The sequence below is a fragment of the Natator depressus genome, chromosome 1, assembly GCF_965152275.1.
Source record: "Natator depressus isolate rNatDep1 chromosome 1, rNatDep2.hap1, whole genome shotgun sequence".
Classification (NCBI taxonomy): domain Eukaryota; kingdom Metazoa; phylum Chordata; order Testudines; family Cheloniidae; genus Natator; species Natator depressus.
This window is the reverse complement of record NC_134234.1, coordinates 326,608,864-326,628,208: the sequence shown is the minus strand read 5'-3', so window position 1 is coordinate 326,628,208 and position 19,345 is coordinate 326,608,864. Positions and strand designations below refer to the sequence as shown.

Sequence of the window (19,345 nt, the reverse complement as noted above, 5' to 3'; positions counted from 1 at the left end):
CTGGGAACGGCAAACCGCAGCCACTGGAAGCTCCGGGGGGCTGTCCCTGCTGATGGTCAACATAAGCAAAATGTCTCATGGCCCACAGAGTATGCTGATAGGCCGCATGCAGCCCGTGGGCCGCAGTTTGCCCACCACTGTTATAGTGTCTTTCCGTCACTGAGGTTTCAAAATAATAGTTTCCAGGTAGTAGCACACTTTATTAAGCCAAATTTTGTTAGAAGGTTTTGTGGCAAATTTTGTTATGTCAAAAGACAGTGTGTGGAACCATGAATTCCTCCCCACCTGACAAAAACCCACAGGAGGCCTGTGATTCATTCTTAGGCCTCAGCCCAAAGGAAGTACAAGTAACAAGCTTGTATGGGACTGTATCTCCTGTGATGGTGTTTTACCACAAGGAGGGTCTTTCCTTTCCCACTTGTGAATGCCTCTGACTTCTTTGTAAATGTAACCCTTCTGCCAGGTGACGCCAGCAGCAACAAGGGCCGGGTTCAGTATCTAGGGGTTTCTTTTCAACAATACAACAGAAAACTGGCTTGAGCCCCCACCCAGTGACCTGGGACAATTACACACCACCCCCTGGGTCCTCGAAGAGGCAATACTTTCCCTCTCGCAAGCATAGAGTCTGAGTGTAGCAAAAACTTTTAATAAAATGAGGGAAGTAACTAAGCATTAATTTGGGAAAACACCACAACTAGGATTCATAAACACAAACCATGAGCAAAAGACCCACCCACAAGTAGGTTGGGCAGTGTCCTTTTCCCCTCAGGTTCTTAAGTCAAGCAAGCCAAAAGCCCTTTAATGTGCACATTCTTTCTCTGCACTCCACTCACAGTTGCTGTCTTTGGCCAGTGCAGCCCCAGAGTCCAGAGGTTCATCCGCAGAGTTCACCTCCTACCCTGGGTGGAAGTGGGGGTAACGAGGCACCTCACATGCTCCACTGCTCAGGCACTCGCTCATCACCCCGCTGGGCAATTGCTGCACCTCTCTGCCAGGCTCCGGTCTGGCCCTCTCCGCCAGCCACCCTGCTGGCCACACCTCTCCACCAACCACCCGGCTAGTCCTTCCATCAGAGTATGCCAGGTACAGTTCTGCTGCCGTTGGTTCACACAACTAGGATAACAACCCCTTATTACTCCTGCCCCAATAACAAGGAGACTGGGGATCCAACACCAGGCACAAGTGATCATTTGGGCAAGCAGTCCCATCATGCTGAGCAGCTAGGCAGGGTGGGTGTGTCCATGCAAACGAGATCAGCTCCTGAAGTCCTTTTCCACAGCTCACCACTAGATGTCAGGGGAGAGCTCATTCAGACTTTGCTTACATAGGATAGGGTAGTGTCCTGTGGTATCCTTCCAGCCAGTGACCTGTTTGAAACAGAGTAGCTCTATAGCTCTCCACTTCCACTGCTTTTGCCTGTAACCATATGCCTTGTAATAAGGACAGTGCTGTAGCAGAGCTTGATCGCAGGAAAATATAGATATCTCCTAATATAAGCATGAGAACCATGGAAAGGACATGTTCATTGGTTCCTGGGACCCTTCCTTGAAATAGTCATTACCACTCTGACTCATCATGATACCATTCGTGAGATCTCTGACTACTCTAAAATGTATCATTAATGGGAAATTTGTAAATTCAGACATACTGACTCACTGATGCTAAAGTATATACTTGCCTTTGGGAGTGATATCATGGAGCCCAGTAATTTAGCATAGCAGAGGAATGTGATATTTTCATTGGGTACCTCTGTGTGATTGAGCTATAGCTCAGCTCTGATAGTATGATTGGTGAGAATATTTAGTTTTACCTTACTGCAGCAAAGCAAACTCAATATGATGATTAAAGTAATCAAAAGGCTTAATGAGAATGAAACTTCCATAATCTGTTTGAAAGGTGAGCCTGAGAATTTCAAAGGAGCCTATGGGAGTTTAATTTTGGGATTTGGGCACCTATTTCACTTAGGCGTCTTGGAAAAGCCAACCATTAAAGTTTACACAGAGGAATTTTGGATGAAAAATGGAAAAAGAGAATGGATTTTCCAAGGGAATTAAAAGTAAATTTGTGGATTTCACCTGTGCGACATGAACAATTTTAATATATGGTTATGAGAGCCACCTTTATTTAAGCTATGAAGCAAGGAGTTCAAATCTTACTTATGAATAGTACTATTTTTAATATTACAATATATACACTGGAGAGACACTCGACTTCTGTAAGTTGTCACAGCTGCATTGAAGTTGCTAACTTACACCAGAAGAGGATCTGCCCCATTGTCTCCAAGGTTACTGGCTAAACACAATGAGAATTAAATGGGCATGAGCTATTGTCTATCAGAGTTAATGTGATAATGCAAATCTTTTCTAGTTAGCTTGCTTCTCTATACTTATATCTGCAATACATGTATGGAGGGCCGAACTCCGAAATATTTGCTCACATGAACAATCTAGAGCTTGTGGAGAATTTACCATCAAAACTGTTTTCAATGGAAAATAGTAATTTTGAACTCAACAAAAATTTTCTATGTAGTGTCTACTTTCTGCAGAAAATTTCAACTTGTTGACAACCCCCAAAAAATCTGAAAACCAAAATATTTTTGGCTTTCTGACCAGCTGTATTATAGCCCCATTGATTCACGCTGACTGGTTGCAGCAGTAAGGGCTAAAGGACAGATCCAGGAGCCCTTACTCAATCATTATTCAGGCAAAGCTCTTGTTAGAGATTGCAAGAGTGCTGAGCAAAAACTGAGAACCAGGTCTCTATCTGGAGTAAATAGGCATAGATCCAATGATGTTAATGGAGTTACACCACTTTAATCCAAATAAAGATCTGGCTCTGAGTGAGGGCAACGGACTTTGTCTTGAATTATATGAATAAGGTTTGCAGGATTGGGCAAATAGGGCTTCATTTTCAGAGGTCCTGTCCACCTGCAGCCTTCATTGACTTCACTTGGAACTGTGGGTACTCAGCACCTCTGAAAATAATGTGCCTGTGGTATAAGTACATCATTTTAGGTATTCAGAATAGGTTCTTTTACTTTTTAAAGCTTCAATTTCCCTTCTCAACTGTTAAAAATATATCCCCTACTTTACAATGAAAAATAAAATAATGGAAGTGGAGGCCAAAGATTGGCTGAGGAAGGAGAGGAAGGCTTATCTTCTTATGTTGTTGGCAGTGTTGTAATTGTGTTAGTCCCTAACTATGAGAGAGACAAGATAGGTGAGGTAATATCTTTTACTGGGCCAAGTTCTGTTGTTGAAAGAGGCAAACTTTCAAGCTACACAGCATGTAACTTTCACCAACAGAACTTGGTGCAACAAAAGATATGACCTCACCTATCTTGTCTCTATCTTCTTACAGCAGTTGTCTCTCCAGAACAGAAGAGCATTGGCAAGGTGGTGTAGAGTTGTAAGCATTGCAAATGCTTGTGTTGTTCCTGTAAGGGGCATGAGTGTGCACCACTGAAGGCAATAAGAGTTTTGCCATTTACTTCAGGAGGGACCCGAGTGGGGTTTATCTGAATAAACAGATGAGTTCAACGTACAAGGGTGACACAATAGCTCCTGTCCCATTAAAAAAAAAGAAAGAAAATTGCCTATTTGAGTTTGATTTCATAATTAGATTTTCTTTGAAACAAACCATAGCCTGTCAAAAGTAATTAAAATTCATTATGGGGAATTAGGAGAATAATTAATTTTGTCAAAAATAAAAAAGCAACTTCCCCTTGAAAATATATAGGCAGCCATTCTCAGTGAAATCCTCTGTTAGGAAAAGTAACTGAAATGTGTTTATGTAGCTTTTATTGATTGTCTTCTGTCATAAACTTTATAATGTATTGAGTCCATTATTTAATTTTATAAATAATCTGCCTTAAAAGCTAAAGCTGTAAATAATAACATCCATTAAAATAGTGGAGTTCATTAGCTGAATGGATAAATCAATGACTGACTCTTACTTACCCTGTAAATACCATTCACTTAAACTTGGAAAGGAAAATTGGTTTTAACTGAACACTAGCTTTATTGCCAACAGCTTGATATAATTTTTTCTGTTGTTATTAGCTACACTTATATTTAAAGGGTCTTTTATTTCAAATAAGATGCAATTATAAAACCAAGAAAAGCAACTGAATGCCTTTGCTAACTTGTGGTACTCACTGTTACAGAGCTGCAGGAAACCAAGACCTCTGAATATTACCATATATCCCACCACCCACTCGATTACAGGATATTATTAATGGATGAAGATCAGGACCGGATCTATGTGGGCAGCAAAGATCACATTTTGTCTTTGAATATTAATAACATAAGCCAGGACCCTCTGAGTGTAAGTTCAAAAGTACTTCCAGAACCCAATATCATTTTACTGCATGTCTTTTTTTTTAAGGGAAAAAAATGTGTGTTTCATTAGACCAGCAGTAGGCAGAAGTCTAAATCCACACCTCATTGAACAGTTAGTACTTGTTTGATGTGTAACATGAGATGAACAAAACTTTAAAATGACTCAAAACACTTCATTCAACCTGTTTACTTGTTTTTGAGTCATTTGCATGGTGGCTCAGTCTCATAAGGAGCACCTTGTATGAGGTGACTGATGTAAAATTTCCACTCCCCTCAAAGATTTGAGAGTATTCAAAGCTGCAGCTTTAAAAGAACCTTGTAAGCAGCTTGAGGATATTTTTTTGTAACTGTCTCCTTTTTCAGGCTATGCGAGGGAAATGAATAGGATGAAGCTGTCTTTAATCTTAGACTAGGTTTGTTTTATTTTCCTACGATAAAGAAAGTCCCATAGCTGAAGTCGGTCCTCTGAACTTTTTTGCTTCTGTTTTATAATCCCTCCCTTTTTTGTATCATAGGGCAGTAATACATTCCTAGTTTCAGAGACATAACGCTAATCCTGCCTCCATTGCGGTCCCCCTCCATACCGTCCTCTCCTTTCAGTTATTGTAACACTCTTTCTTCAGGCCCCCTCTCTATATTCCAGCATGTGCAAAATGTTCATGCCTTCTCCCTCAGCTGTATGGAAAATGCTGCGACATCATTCCAGTGTTTGGAAACCTCCAAAGGCTTCTGTTTTACTTCCAGAACCTGTTCAAATTCAGATTTCTGTAAAATATACTTAACAGATCTTTTCTCTCTGATAAAGAACACATATTTAATAATAGGTTTCAGAGTAGCAGCCGTGTTAGTCTGTATTCGCAAAAAGAAAAGGAGTACTTGTGGCACCTTAGAGACTAACCAATTTATTTGAGCATAAGCTTTCGTGAGCTACAGCTCACTTCATCAGTGAATGCATCCAATGAAGTGAGCTGTAGCTCACGAAAGCTTATGCTCAAATAAATTGGTTAGTCTCTAAGGTGCCACAAGTACTCCTTTTCTTTTTATATGTAATAATGGGGTCTTCAGTCTGGCAGGGAAAGGTATAACACAATCCAATGGCTGGAAGTTGAAGCTAGATAAATTCAGACTGGAAATAAGGTGTGAATTTTTAACAGTGAGAGTTGGCATCACTGGCAAATTTAAAATCAAGATTGGATTTTTTTTAAAAAAAGATCTGCTCTAGGAATTATTTTAGGGAAGTTCTGTGGCCTGTGTTATACAGGAGGTCAGGCTAGATGATCACAGTGGTCCGTCTGGCTTTGGAATCTATGAATCTCATCTGATCCTTTAGTCCAGCATCCATCTTTTTACTGTACCTCCACATAATTTATAATCTCCATTGGTACGAAAGGCTTGTACTATCTGGAACAGCCTTACTGTACTGCCACACTGATTAAACCCCACTGCAAAACTCATCTGAAAACCTGTTTTCTTTCTTTTTCTGTGTGTGTCAGTCTTCTCTCAAACTGCTGTTATTTATTCTGTGAAGTGTTTGGGTGGATGTGTAGATAGATAGATAGATAGATAGATATATGATATGCGTGCATGCAAGCAGTATGCTTTACAAACTAATGTTGCAATGCACTGTAATAGTAAAATGTAAACTAGAGTCAGGGTTTACTTACATATACTCATATAGAGCAAAACAAAAATAAAAACAACCAAACAAAAGCAAAAAAAATCCCCATACAGTTCTGACAGGTCACATGACCACCCAATATTAGGCTGCTCCAAACTGGAATTTATCCAGTGTCTGCAGGATTGCTACTTAATCTTTCTTTATAGTGGCTGCATTTTGCTACTCTTGTGTCACCTGGGAGATTCTGTTCAACATGATCTCTTTTATGTTGCGATTCATTTGCTTAAATATCACTAAAACATCTATTGAAATAATAATATTTTTAATATAGGAAAGATGCACAGAAATGAACCATCAGCTAAATACATTTAGACTCAAGTCTGTCATCACAATGCTCTTTTTATTGTTATGATATTGCCAGTGGTATCTTGAGACAGAATTCTGATTTACTTTTCCTTATCAGCCTAACCCACCTATGAAGAGTATAGAGAGTGTTTCTCTATTACTGCCTTTTCTGTTTCAAGATCAGAGTTAATGATGGATGAACTTTAAAAAAAAAAAAATCAGAGTTTGAGTATGGTTTGGATAAGCATTCAGATCTTAAGGTGCTTATCTGAAAGTTATCTATAACTCCAGATTCTGCTAAATTCAGCTGGAAATTTTAAGAGAACACATTTTCTCATGAGATATCCAGCACTTCTGCTTCTGCTTCCAAAAGAGAAACACTGTAATAACAGCCTTTCTTGCTGTATTTCAGCACTTCCGATTTCAAGTCATGGACCATCCCTGGAAGTAGCATAGGGATATTATAAAAATGTATCCGGTATCCAAAGATTTCAGAACCTCAGAAAAGTTTTAATCCTAAAGTTCTTTTGTTCAGTTGTACAGAATAGCAAAAGTTCAGAGGGGTTTGTAGTTTGTCCAGGTTGGTTAACTAATCCTTAACTGGAGCAGCAAACTTTAGGCCAGATACTCAGCTAGTATAAATCAGCTTGTCTCCATTGATTTCAAGGAAGCTACACTAATTTATTACAGCGAGGATCTGGCCCATTATTTTCAATATTGCATCCTAAAATACAAAGCTCTCATTTACCATTGTTTTTATGTAAAAATAAACTTTTATAAAAGAATAAAAGCAACAGTTTTTTCAGGGCCCATGTTTTAAACTGATGCATGCCTAATCCAGACTTGTAGGGAAAAGTAAAACTCTCTTTACTGTTTAAACTGGATTTCTGTCAGAAAAATATGTGGCAGAAATATTTTTCCCTAGCAAAAAAGGTATGAAATCTGTAAAAATATTGACTTTGTGAACTCAGAAATACCTTGAAGGAAACCTGTTAGCATAAACTAGATGGGGTGATGAATGTTGTATATATTCAACTAAAATTATGTAGTTCCTTAAATTATTATTTCTTTCCAAATAGATTTTCTGGCCAGCATCAGCAATCAAAGTTGAAGAGTGCAAAATGGCTGGCAAAGATCCTACAGTAAGTTTTATACACACACACACACACACACACACACACACAATTAAATATTTGGCCATTGAGTCAGAGCACCTTGAGTGCAGCTGAAAGCAAGATGTAAGGGGTGTGGGCTTCTCTTTTTTAATACTCTGCAGGTCAAACGGTAAAGTGAAATTCTGGAAAATGAGAATATTTACACAGTATACGTCTTCAGATTTTGTCTGGAAAAAAATATGTACATTGCTCACTTTCACTACTGGATTTATGATTTTTGTTTTGTTTTTTGTTAGTGATGGATAGCATTAATAATGCTTGTTCCAAGTATCTCCCGGAGAATATATTGTAGACTGCTGAGCTAATGATAATGTCAGTGCCTGGACTAGCTCCCAGACAATATATAGTCTTTTCTATGGAAAGAATCTTTGCGAATGGGCTGTGGTTATTCTTCAGATTCCAACAGCACACAGAATTGGTCATTAAAAAAACCCACTTGTATTAGTTCTCTAACACAGTGTTTTAGGCAGATATCTGAAAAATAGCAGTGCTTCCTTAAAACAGGTAAATTTGACACACACTATAACTATACATGGGAAATGAAAACCAAAGATATGCTGTGATAAACAGTTATACACTGAAGCCACAATTTTGTAGGTGGGTCTGTGCAGATCCTGACTTCAGTGTGGAGCTGTGTGTGGGCGTAGGTATCTGCCTGCATTCCTCTCATTGCAGGATCAGGTACTAAGGCCTGTATACATTTGCTTGTTTCACACACACAAAGAAAATTGGTGTGCTCAAACAAATAGCGACATTTGCTGTTCTCCCTAGTCTTAACATAAGAACATAAGAATGCCATACTGGGTCAGACGAATGGTCCATCCAGCCCAGTATCCTGTCTACTGACAGTGGCCAATACCAGGTGCCCCAGAGGGAATGAACCTAACAGGTAATGATCAAGTGATCTCTCTCCTGCCATCCATCTCCACCCTCTGACAAACAGAGCCTAGGGACACCATTTCTTACCCATCCTGGCTAATAGCCATTAATGGACTTAACCTCCAGGAATTTATCCAGTTCTCTTTTAAACCGTGTTATAGTCCTAGCCTTCACAACCTCCTCAGGCAAGGAGTTCCACAGGTTGACTGTGCGCTGTGTGGAGAAGAACTTCCTTTTATTTGTTTTAAACCTGCTACCCATTAATTTCATTTGGTGGCCCCTAGTTCTTATATAATGGGAACAAGTAAATAACTTTTCCTTATTCACTTTCTCTCCATCACTCATGATTTTATATACCTCTATCATATCCCCCCCTTAGTCTCCTCTTTCCAAGCTAAAAAGTCCTAGCCTCTTTAATCTCTCCTCATATGGGACCCGTTCCAAACCCCTAATCATTTTAGTTGCCCTTTTCTGAACCTTTTCTAATGCCAGTATATCTTTTTTGAGATGAGGGGACCACATCTGTACACAGTATTCAAGACGTGGGCGTACCATGGATTTATATAACGGCAATAAGATATTCTCCGTCTTATTCTCTATCCCTTTTTTAATGATTCCTAATATCCCATTTGCTTTTTTGACTGCCGCTGCACACTGCATGGACATCTTCAGAGAACTATCCACGATGACTCCAAGATCTTTCTCCTGATTAGTTGCAGCTAAATTAGTCCCATCATATTGTACGTATAGTTGGGGTTATTTTTTCCAATGTGCATTACTTTACATTGATCCCCATTAAATTTCATTTGCCATTTCGTTGCCAGATGGGGAGATGCCACACCCCTTATTGAAATGATCCCAGTCTTCACTTACATCATCACCTCAGACACAACAATTTTTCCATAAAAGAATTTAAGCACTGGAGTTACTAATGTGACACAAAGAAATTGTTTTTTCCCCAGCACCAATCTTCAGAAGGCACTTGGTTCACAGAATCATAGAACATCAGGGTTGGAAAGGACCTCAGGAGGTCATCTAGCCCAACCCCCTGCTCAAAGCAGGATCAATCCCCAACTAAATCATCCCAGCCAGGGCTTTGTCAAGCCTGACCTTAAAAATACCTAAGGAAGGAGATTCCACCACCTCCCTAGTAACGCATTCCAGTGTTTCACCACCCTCCTAGTGAACAAGTTTTTCCTAATATCCAACCTAAACCTCCCCCACTGCAACTTGAGACCATTACTCCTTGTTCTGTCATCAGCTACCACTGAGAACAGTCTAGATCCATCCTCTTTGGAACCCCCTTTCAGGTAGTTGAAAACAGCTATCAAACCCCCCCTCATTCTTCTCTTCCGCAGACTAAACAATCCCAGTTCCCTCAGCCTCTCCTCATAAGTCAAGTGTTCCAGTCCCCTGATCATTTTTGTTGCCCTCCGCTGGACTCTTTCCAATTTTTCCACATCCTTCTTGTAGTGTGGGGCCCAAAACTGGACACAGTACTCCAGATGAGGCCTCACCAATGTCGAATAGAGGGGAACGATCACGTCCCTCGATCTGCTGGCAATGCCCTTACTTATACATCCCAAAATGCCGTTGGCCTTCTTGGCAACAAGGGCACACTGTTGACTCATATCCAGCTTCTCATCCACTGTAACCCCTACGTCCTTTTCTGCCGAACTGCTGCCGAGCCATTCGGTCCCTAGTCTGTAGCGGTGCATGGGATTCTTCCGTCCTAAGTGCAGGACTCTGCACTTGTCTTTGTTGGTTGAATTCTGTTTTCATTGATGTTCTGATCCATAGCTCAGCAAAGTCAAGAGGAGTCTTTCCATTAATTTTAATGATCATGATCATGCTTTCATGCTGGTTTAAATCCAGGACCACACCACTGATGTTCAGTAAAGTGATCCTGGAATTATGCAATATAAAAGAAAGAATATTCCTTTGGAAACAATGGGCCTGATCCAAAACTCTTTGAGGTCTATGGGAAAGTCCTATTGATTTCAATGGACTTCGAAACAGGTCCAGTGTTACCATATTTCAGGTACATATACAGCTTGAAAATATTTTATAAGTTGCACATTTCCTAATGCCAAATTAAATGTAATGGTGACATTAAATGCTCATTCCAGGCACTGTCATACTAAAATAGTGAGCTCACTAACCAAAATCAGACTTACATTAAAATTATGTTTTCCTGAGTCTATCATAGTTCAATGTACTTTTGATTAAAGGAAAGGAAGACAAAATATATTGGACCTACTTGAGCATAATGCAATGTAGCCTTTTCAGTAAAACTCTAGAAAATAATATATTCTAGTGCTCCACAGCAACAAAATGATTCTTTAAATAAATAAAGTAGGGTTGAGACAGTAACATATCTGTTTTTCCTTTCTAGATTATAATAGAATTAAAATATGTGGTTTTTCTTAAGGCATATGTGTCATCTGCTACATTTTAGTAGTTCTTTACATTGTTGCTGTTACAGCTTGCAACAGCCTGGATCTGGTAGCTTGTTAAACTGCATTAAACATAGAGAATACAAAATAGAGCAGTATATAATTGCATTTTAAGAGTTATAGGTTGGTTTAAGTTTGGGGATTTTTTTTAATATAGTGAGATCATCAGTCTTATTCAAGTCTGCAAACATATAGTGACCCTTTTTGCAGCAAGAATACATCACAGCATGGAAGGTGCTTTTGCCTTGAGTGCAATATACAAAATGTGTGCTCCATGGAAAAAAAACAAAAAAATAAAACAAACAAACCCCACAAATCTCTATTTTCCAAGGAGTTTCTTTTAAAGTTGATTACTCAGGAGTGAGACTTTTATAGCATTTTTCCATAATGAAGCATCTCGGGATGCTTTACAGTATGATTAGCAATAAAGGCCACATTGCTAAATACAGCCTCTGTTTTTGCACCTGCAATTGATTGTCTCCACATTCCACTACAAGACCAATCAAGTATTTAAAATATGGGAATCCTATCATTTGCACTCACATTTAATTCCATCTGCTTTTTTGTGTCTGTCATTCATTGTAGATCCAAAATTGCAGGTACAAAACTAAAGTCTTAGGTGAAGACACTTTAAATATGTGACCCTAACACTTGGTCCACCCTAAAGAGTTAATAAGAAATAAAAGTCTGTCCGAACATATGACTATGAAGTTAAAAAGCCAGCTTCTGCTTCCACTGAAATCAGTGATGGGTCTGATCAAAAATTCATTGAAGTCAGTTGGACTCTTTGCCATTGACTTGTTTTTGGAGTGCAGTTGAGCATTCTTGATTTTTTAAATAGTCAGGGCTGGATTTTCTTCTCACTTGTATCTGTTTTACATTGGTATTATTCCACTGAATTTGTTGGAAATACTCTTCATTTACACCATTGATAGTGAGCTCAAAATCTAGTAGCTCCCAAAAAGTCAATGCATAATAACTAATTGATTGACAATGCAAAAAGTTACATATGCAAATGCAAGCATACTTTACTTCAGGCAATGTCCAGAAAAGTGAGCAATCACTAATATTCAAAAATTAGTGTCCCTCTTGGTGAAGGTTTATATAGTACGTCCACAATTCAATAGGTATCAGCATAAATAGGATAGCACAAATACATTCTCTAGTCCCCATCAGAATCTTAGCCATTATATTCTGTTCCTGTTGAATACAAGTAATGTTAGCGGAAAATCAAAATTCCAATAGGTAGCACATTGTAATAACCATTATGGGAGGACGTGAATATCTGGGTTGGAATTATTATATCAGAGACATCCAGCAATTCTGGAAATATTTCTCAAGTATAAGAAATCTGCCTCTACTACTGAAGAGATATGGAAAGCCAAAATGAGGCTTAGCTTAAGCAGAATTCCCAGTCTTTTTTCTAGAGGCCATGGCTATTTATCAAAATTTCCGAAGGTGGAAGAGAAATGATACCTTATCAGCTAAAGATGACAAAATCAATCAAGTGCAATTCTTGTCAAAGCAATTTAAGATTCCAAATAATTCACCCCGATTTCACGATTATTGACATTATTTGCAGTCGAAATACCCAGTAACACATGAGCTCATGACAAACTGATCATTTGCATTCCCAACCAAAGCTGTCTCTGTGCTATCATGTGACCTCAGACAAGTCAGCCGTTAAAGAAGAATAAGGTAACATAATAGCTAGAAAGGGCAAATAAGATACTAAAAAGATAAGTTTTGCTGAATCAAAGATCTTCAGGTTCCAATGCTATTTTTTTTAAAGGATTTAAGTTACAATGCCCTGTTTTAATGGGATGGGGATTGTAAGAGAATCACCCAGATTAGTCATTTATAAAATCATAGGGAGAGATCATTGGCACTACACTGGGGAATAATAAACATCAGCAAGGGATTGAAAGAACAATTTCAGAACCGGCTCCCTGACCTCATTCTGTGAGGCAAAATTAAAATCTCAGAAAATCAGTATTGAGCCAGATTGTGTAACCGGCCTGTTAATCACCACAGAGGAGAGATGAGGGCACAGTAAATGTTAAAACATGAGCTCACAATGCTGTCCTTAAAGGAATGTCAGATTCCTCTAGCTATCTCCATACCCTGGCTGCAGATACGGTGGAAAGAAGACACAATGATTACTGGAGGGGCTTTATCCTTGGTAACAGTAGAGAACAACCCTGTGTTACACTCAGGTACTATTCATCAAACCATAGTCTCCCTGTCTTACTCTCCAAGGAGCTTTTTTATAAGATTACCCAACACAGAATCCTTTATGTAGAGCTGTTCCTGTAAAGCCCCCATTGACAGGAACAAACATTGAAGCAGCATTCTGTCTTCCTGGCGTGAAGTTACGTGGTGCGTATGAGCCAGTAGTGCGTCTTTGACTAGCTCCTCTCCTCCTCTTCACCCACAGCACAAGTAGACAACACTGAGATATTTCCTGTGCAGGACTGATTTTGACAGCACGACCGCACAGCCAAGCAGCTCTTGAGGCGCAGCAGTGACTTATTAGATGTGGGGAAGCGGAAGGATGTAGGGACAGCTCTCAGCTTTAGGAAAATTGTCTATTTTGATAAGGCTCCCATAATAACTCATTTAATGCAATAACAGTTAAACCTCCTTGCTATTTGCTGCACTGCATTTCTAATGGGGAAGCTTTTTTGTCCCACCAGCACAGAACTCCTGATAGTTATAGAACCACTTTTTGGGTGCCTTTATAAACAGGTGTCATAGCAGAGTGCCATTATATATTGAACTGAAAATGTGAATGTCTTCAAATATAAACAAAATGGGCCGCCTGTTGAGGAAGGATTAGCTCCCATGATTAGCACGGGAGTGATTGATAGCCTAGGTTCCAACCATGAACCCTTTATGCACACACAGTTCTCAGTGACTTCAAGAAATGTTACCCGGTTGAATACGAGGGCAGAACTGGGCTATTGATAACTAAAAATATGGAAAAGAAACATCTGGGTACCTGAGCTAATCTAAAGGGCAGCAGCAGCTGATCAGTGTAAAAAAAAAAGGAGGATTGAAAGGAAAGGGATGCTAGCAGGAGAATGGGAGAGAATCATGGAATATCAGGGTTGGAAGGGACCTCAGGAGTTCATCTAGTCCAACCCCCTGCTCAAAGCAGAATGCAGAGCACCGCTGACCTTACCTGTATATTTGCTCTATGTATGCTGCTTTGAAATCGTTAAAGCAGGTTTTCAATATTGGGCAACATTTCACATCCATTGGGGATTTGCTCATGCTATGAGTTTATCAGGCTCTTATTATTTTGGAGGGAAGTTGTCTAGACAAGTAATAGGCGCTGTTTTTTTCCAACGGCTTCCACCTCTGAAATGGTGGTGTTTAACAGCAATAACTGGGAAAAGGCATGACCTCTTTACAGAGACTTCCTTGAGGGCACTGCAGATTAAGAGCAAAAGCCTGCTTTCCCTCAGGGGCTTGATTCTCCCTTTGCAGGGCATGGATAACTCCTATTGAAGTAAATGAGAATTACTCCTGGCCTGTGGGGAGAGGATCAGGACCCCTTTGTGGATGGCCCTGATATGCTGTGGTTCTCTGAGCAAAAAGAGTGGGCTATAGAGAAGCTGAACATGGAGAATCATAGAATATCAGGGTTGGAAGGGACCTCAGGAGGTCATCTAGTCCAACCCCCTGCTCAAAGCAGGACTGATCCCCAATTAAATCATCTAGCCAGGGCTTTGTCAAGCCTGACCTTAAAAATACCTAAGGAAGGAGATTCCACCACCTCCCTAGGTAACGCATTCCAGTGTTTCACCACCCTCCTAGTGAAAAAGTTTTTCCTAATATCCAGCCTAAATCTCCCCCACTGCAACTTGAGACCATTACTTTTTGTTCTGTCATCTGCTACCACTGAGAACAGTCTAGAGCCATCCTCTTTGGAACCCCCTTTCAGGTAGTTGAAAGCAGCTATCAAATCCCCCCTCATTCTTCTCTTCCGTAGACTAAACAGCGCCAGTTCCCTCAGCCTCTCCAGAGTCCTTGGTTTCTGCATACTCCATGCTGGCCCATCCATGGCAATCCGGAGAACAGAACAGGCTGGAAGAAAGGGCACAGGCATGGCTTGTAGGTTTACGGCTATGTAGCCCTGCTGGCCAAAACTCCCCGTGGACGAGAAGTGAAGTAGCCATAGCTTTTCAGATGAGAACAAGAGTCCCTGCTCCAGTCCCCAACACTTGCACAAAGCCTGTTGACTGAAGCTTTTGGACAGGGGTCATGGATTTGGCTCTATACAAGGAATGAGAAAGGGAGCAAGGGAGTTTATCCTAAATAATGAGACTAATTGCAACAGAAAGTATTGTAATAAAGAAGTTGACAAGGACAGCATTAAAATTATCAGCTGTTCCTATTCCTTTGTGTTTCCCAACATTCAATACATTTTGTCTGCATGCATATTTATTAAGTCTTTTTCTTTCCCTACAGCATGGCTGTGGAAATTATGTACGCGTGATACAGACCTTCAATCGCACCCATTTGTACGTCTGTGGGAGTGGAGCATTCAGCCCAGTATGCACATACCTCAACAGAGGGCGCAGGTCTGAGGTAAGTGTTTTCATTCATTGTTCCCATGCTCTCTGTGGTGGATACTTTTAGTGCTGGACAAATACACTTATCCAACGAGGATGAGTTTCGAAACTGGGCTTGGAGATCTCATGAGGTTACTTTGTCCAGTCAGGCTACAAATAGCACAAGAACAGCCATTCTCCTGGTTTTCTGACACTTCTGTTTCCAGTCCCAGCTGCTACCAGAGAGCATGACATGCATAAAAGTAGAAAATGGTTTGATAGTATTAGCCTCAGGAAAAGCTCACTTCAGACTTTGGGGTAAGGTTTGGCTAGTTCTCATTTTATCTGAACTGGTTCATTCATTCCTAATTTGTCATCCAAAACTGGGAGAAATCTTTGGAAATAAATAGCAGTAGAAGAAAACTCAGTAAGGTCCCTCACTTATTCCCCATCCTGCAAGGCATTTATCCATGGGAATAGTATTGTTAACTTCAATAGGACTACTCCTGTGGGCCACATACTCACCAGGGTAAGTGTTTGCAGGATGGGGACCTACAATCCTGAACCTGCAATCTCTATTCGAGTAGAGCTCCCACTGAAACCTCATTGACAAGAAAAGTTATGCCTGAATAGATGCTGCAAGGTTGGGTCATCGATTAACATATCAGGGTGAGATCCTCAGCTGGTGTAAATCTGCTTATTTCCATTGATGGCTCCAATTGAGGTATCCTGATTTAATTCCTAAGAACCACAGAAGCAACTTAGTTTACATATGGTAACAGAGCATTCAAGAATTAAAGGGTTAAGTATCACAGTAACTTTCTAAAGTCTTCTTGTGACAAGTCTAGTTGTCCTGTAAAGTTTACCACCCATCTACCATTTAAAAAAGATTCCCCTCCACACACCTGTTTTTTGTTTTTTGTTTTCCCTTCCAGGCAGCATAATTTGTGCTACTAAGTACTAGTTGTCCTCCTACATTTTAAATCATAAACCATTTTCTCCTTCCCGCATACTGCACTGTCATGGAATAATAACTAGCCAAAGTGCTTCTTGTAAAGAGCAGCCTCTTAGTACATTACCTGAGTTAGTTTGCCTGCTTTCAATTTGATTGTATTGGTTAAACATGTAAAAGCCCAGGAGTTTCATAAATGCATTTTCCAGACTTCATGATTTGAAAATGAAATGTTTGTTTCTGTACAAATGTAGTACACAATACATGGAGTCGGGAAAGGAAAAAGGAAAGTTCTCATCTGAGTCCTGGCACTGTGGTAGAGTTTGGGTCAGACTGACTCTTACAGGCACAGAAAGCAGCGGTATGTTTTCATGCACATGGAGAAACAGCTTTGCTGCAGGGGAAGGGCAGGCAGTGCTAGCGTTGAGTTCTGCCACGGGAAGGCAGCTGTAAATGTCTGCTTCTGCTTCTGTAGAAGTCCATGTGGGTTTGGCCACTGATTTCAAAGGGAGAGGACTGGGTTCGAAATTCTCAACCCTTAAACACAAACTGCTTGGAGGGGCTACAGATCAGTGCATCTCCTGGCAGGCCTTGCCCCATCCTTCCATGAAATGGTCCCCAGTAATTTGGGGGAGCATTGGCTGGCTCCAGGCCCCCAAGTAGACTGTGCAGACTGAATCGCTGTACTTCCACTTCTAGAAAACGGTCTGCCATTGGGGCTTAGGAGCCTGGGTTCAACAGCACAGAACCCCTGGAATGAATCTCTGGAATGAATGGATCTCACTACAATAGAAATCTACTCTTCTGCTCTCAACTAATTAGGAACTCTCAGTCGTTCCATCCTGGTGACATTAATTCTAATTTAATTTAATCAGGAAATTAATTTTAAAATTGAAAGTGATCCCATCTGTAGAATAATCAATATGATATCTTTTAAAACGAATATTGAATCTGATTTCTTTGTTGTCAGAAAAGTCATTTCACTTTAAATAACATGAGGCTTCAAGATGATGCAAGATGTTAAAATTCTGAAGTTAAAAATAAAGACACGTCTTGGAGAGTAGAGTTGGCTTCATTTAGCTTGTCTCTGTAGCTACATGCCTAGGAACAATTGATTAAATAAACTGCTGTCTCAGACGTCTGGAGTCTGTCAGACACTTGACTAGGCATTGCACTCTCATTGCTGGTACTGCACAGGCCAACAATAGCAAAGCACTTTAAAGAGTACAGATTTAAATTCAAGTATTTCCCTCTGTACCTATTGCAAATGCGTAATTAGGAGAGCTGAGTGAAAAATTATGTCGGGCTGATGGGACTATTGAGAAGTTGTGTTTCCTTTGCTTTTGCAAAAACCATGATTTCACATTGAATTTGTCACTGTTTTCCACAAACAAATGGTTGTTTTTGCAGGTGTAAAATTGCTATTTTAAACAGGCACATCTATTTCTGCTGCACACTCCCTGGAAACCATAAAACACCACCCAGCATGACAGCACCATAGCCTGGCACTTATGGGAGCCAGGTCTCAGGTTTTGGTTAATACATGATTGCAATAAAAAGGCATCGTGTTCCCAGCTAGAGAGCCCTCACTAGGGAGGCAGGATTTGGCCATCTCTGGTTAAATTGTATTTCCCTGATGCAGTTTATGAAAACATTCTTTGCTTCCCTTTCTCATTCTGTGCCTTGATACACTGGCCAAAGGAAAATGTTCTTTGCAGAGCTGAATGCTACTCTTGCCATCATAAAATGTAGACTTGTGTTAAACTCTCCCTGCAAGAACAGGTGAGGAAAAGGCTAATCATTTGCAGAATGTGATTACTGTGAACTTAACCAAGTGTTATTCTAATATCAGAGTGGGTGCAAGTAGAAGCAAATGTTATGGCTGTGTGGATTTATGATGGGTTAAGAAAAAATAACTTAACACATTTGCAAAATATATGTGGTTCTGGGGCTCCTGGCAAATTGCCAGTGCAACAGTTGGGCATTTTGGAGTAGTGTACAATAAGTATAAAATAGTAATATACATTAGTATCAAACTACATATTCATTAAGAAAACAGAGAACATAGTCAGACTTATACTTAGGTTCGAAACTTTGTTTAGAAGATCTGTCTAATGACTATAGTGATGGGATACATAGATAAGATTCCACAGCATTAGATTAGATTAGATTAGATTAGATAGATAGATAGATAGATAGATAGATAGATAGATAGATAGATAGATAGATAGATAGATAGATAAGTAATGGAATTTGGGAACTTGCAGCTTTTAGTGAACATTTAAAAATCTGTCTCAAGTTAGTAGAGACCAAATTTATTACCCTCAGATGGTTGTTTAGTGGCCTGTGTGGCATCTAGGTTCCATCGTGCTTGGTCTTATTAGGGAAGGAGTAAATAATGAGTTGGTGCTCTTGTCAAGCTGTCTTACAATGGCTCCAGAGTGTGAGTACCAACCTCAGGGCAGACTGTTAAGAAGCAGGGTATCAACCCCATATTGCATGTGAGTTCTATACTTAGATTTTGCCAACACATTATCAGTGTGAACTCATCAGGCACTATCTTAGCTTGAACATGGAGTCACAGATAGTCCCCTTGGGTACTCTGATCTATCTTGCCACTCAGATAAGCTTACCTTTGGGATAGACAGTCCCTTACACCAAAGATCACAGCAATATTCTGGTTTCAGAGTAACAGCCGTGTTAGTCTGTATTCGCAAAAAGAAAAGGAGTACTTGTGGGACCTTAGAGACTAACCAATTTATTTGAGCATAAGCTTTCGTGAGCTACAGCTCACTTCATCGGATGCATACTGTGGAAACTGCAGAAGACACAATATTCTGGTTACTCCCAGTCCCAAAGGACCAGTCACTTACCCTGGGTCAATTGCACCTTAGATATCACACCAAAGACAACACTGGTAACCCATCCTATAATAAACTATCTAAAGATTTATTAACTAGGAAAATTAAATAAAAAGTTATTTACAAGGTTAAAGCAGGTAAACACATACACACACAAATG

General features: G+C 39.9%; 1 protein-coding gene across 2 annotated transcripts in view; it reads left to right on the top strand.

Moving 5' to 3' along the window:
• The window catches only part of SEMA3C (semaphorin 3C), a 165,746-nt gene that overhangs the window by 91,111 nt on the left and 55,290 nt on the right, over positions 1 to 19,345 (top strand). Inside the window, exons 3-5 of one of the 2 annotated variants that reach the window (XM_074942554.1) lie at positions 4,166 to 4,326; positions 7,383 to 7,445; positions 15,290 to 15,409. In XM_074942554.1, the coding sequence (XP_074798655.1) occupies positions 4,166 to 4,326; positions 7,383 to 7,445; positions 15,290 to 15,409 (344 nt within the window). The remainder of the gene's footprint in view (positions 1 to 4,165; positions 4,327 to 7,382; positions 7,446 to 15,289; positions 15,410 to 19,345) is intronic. The other variant, XM_074942555.1, reaches the window with a different exon arrangement.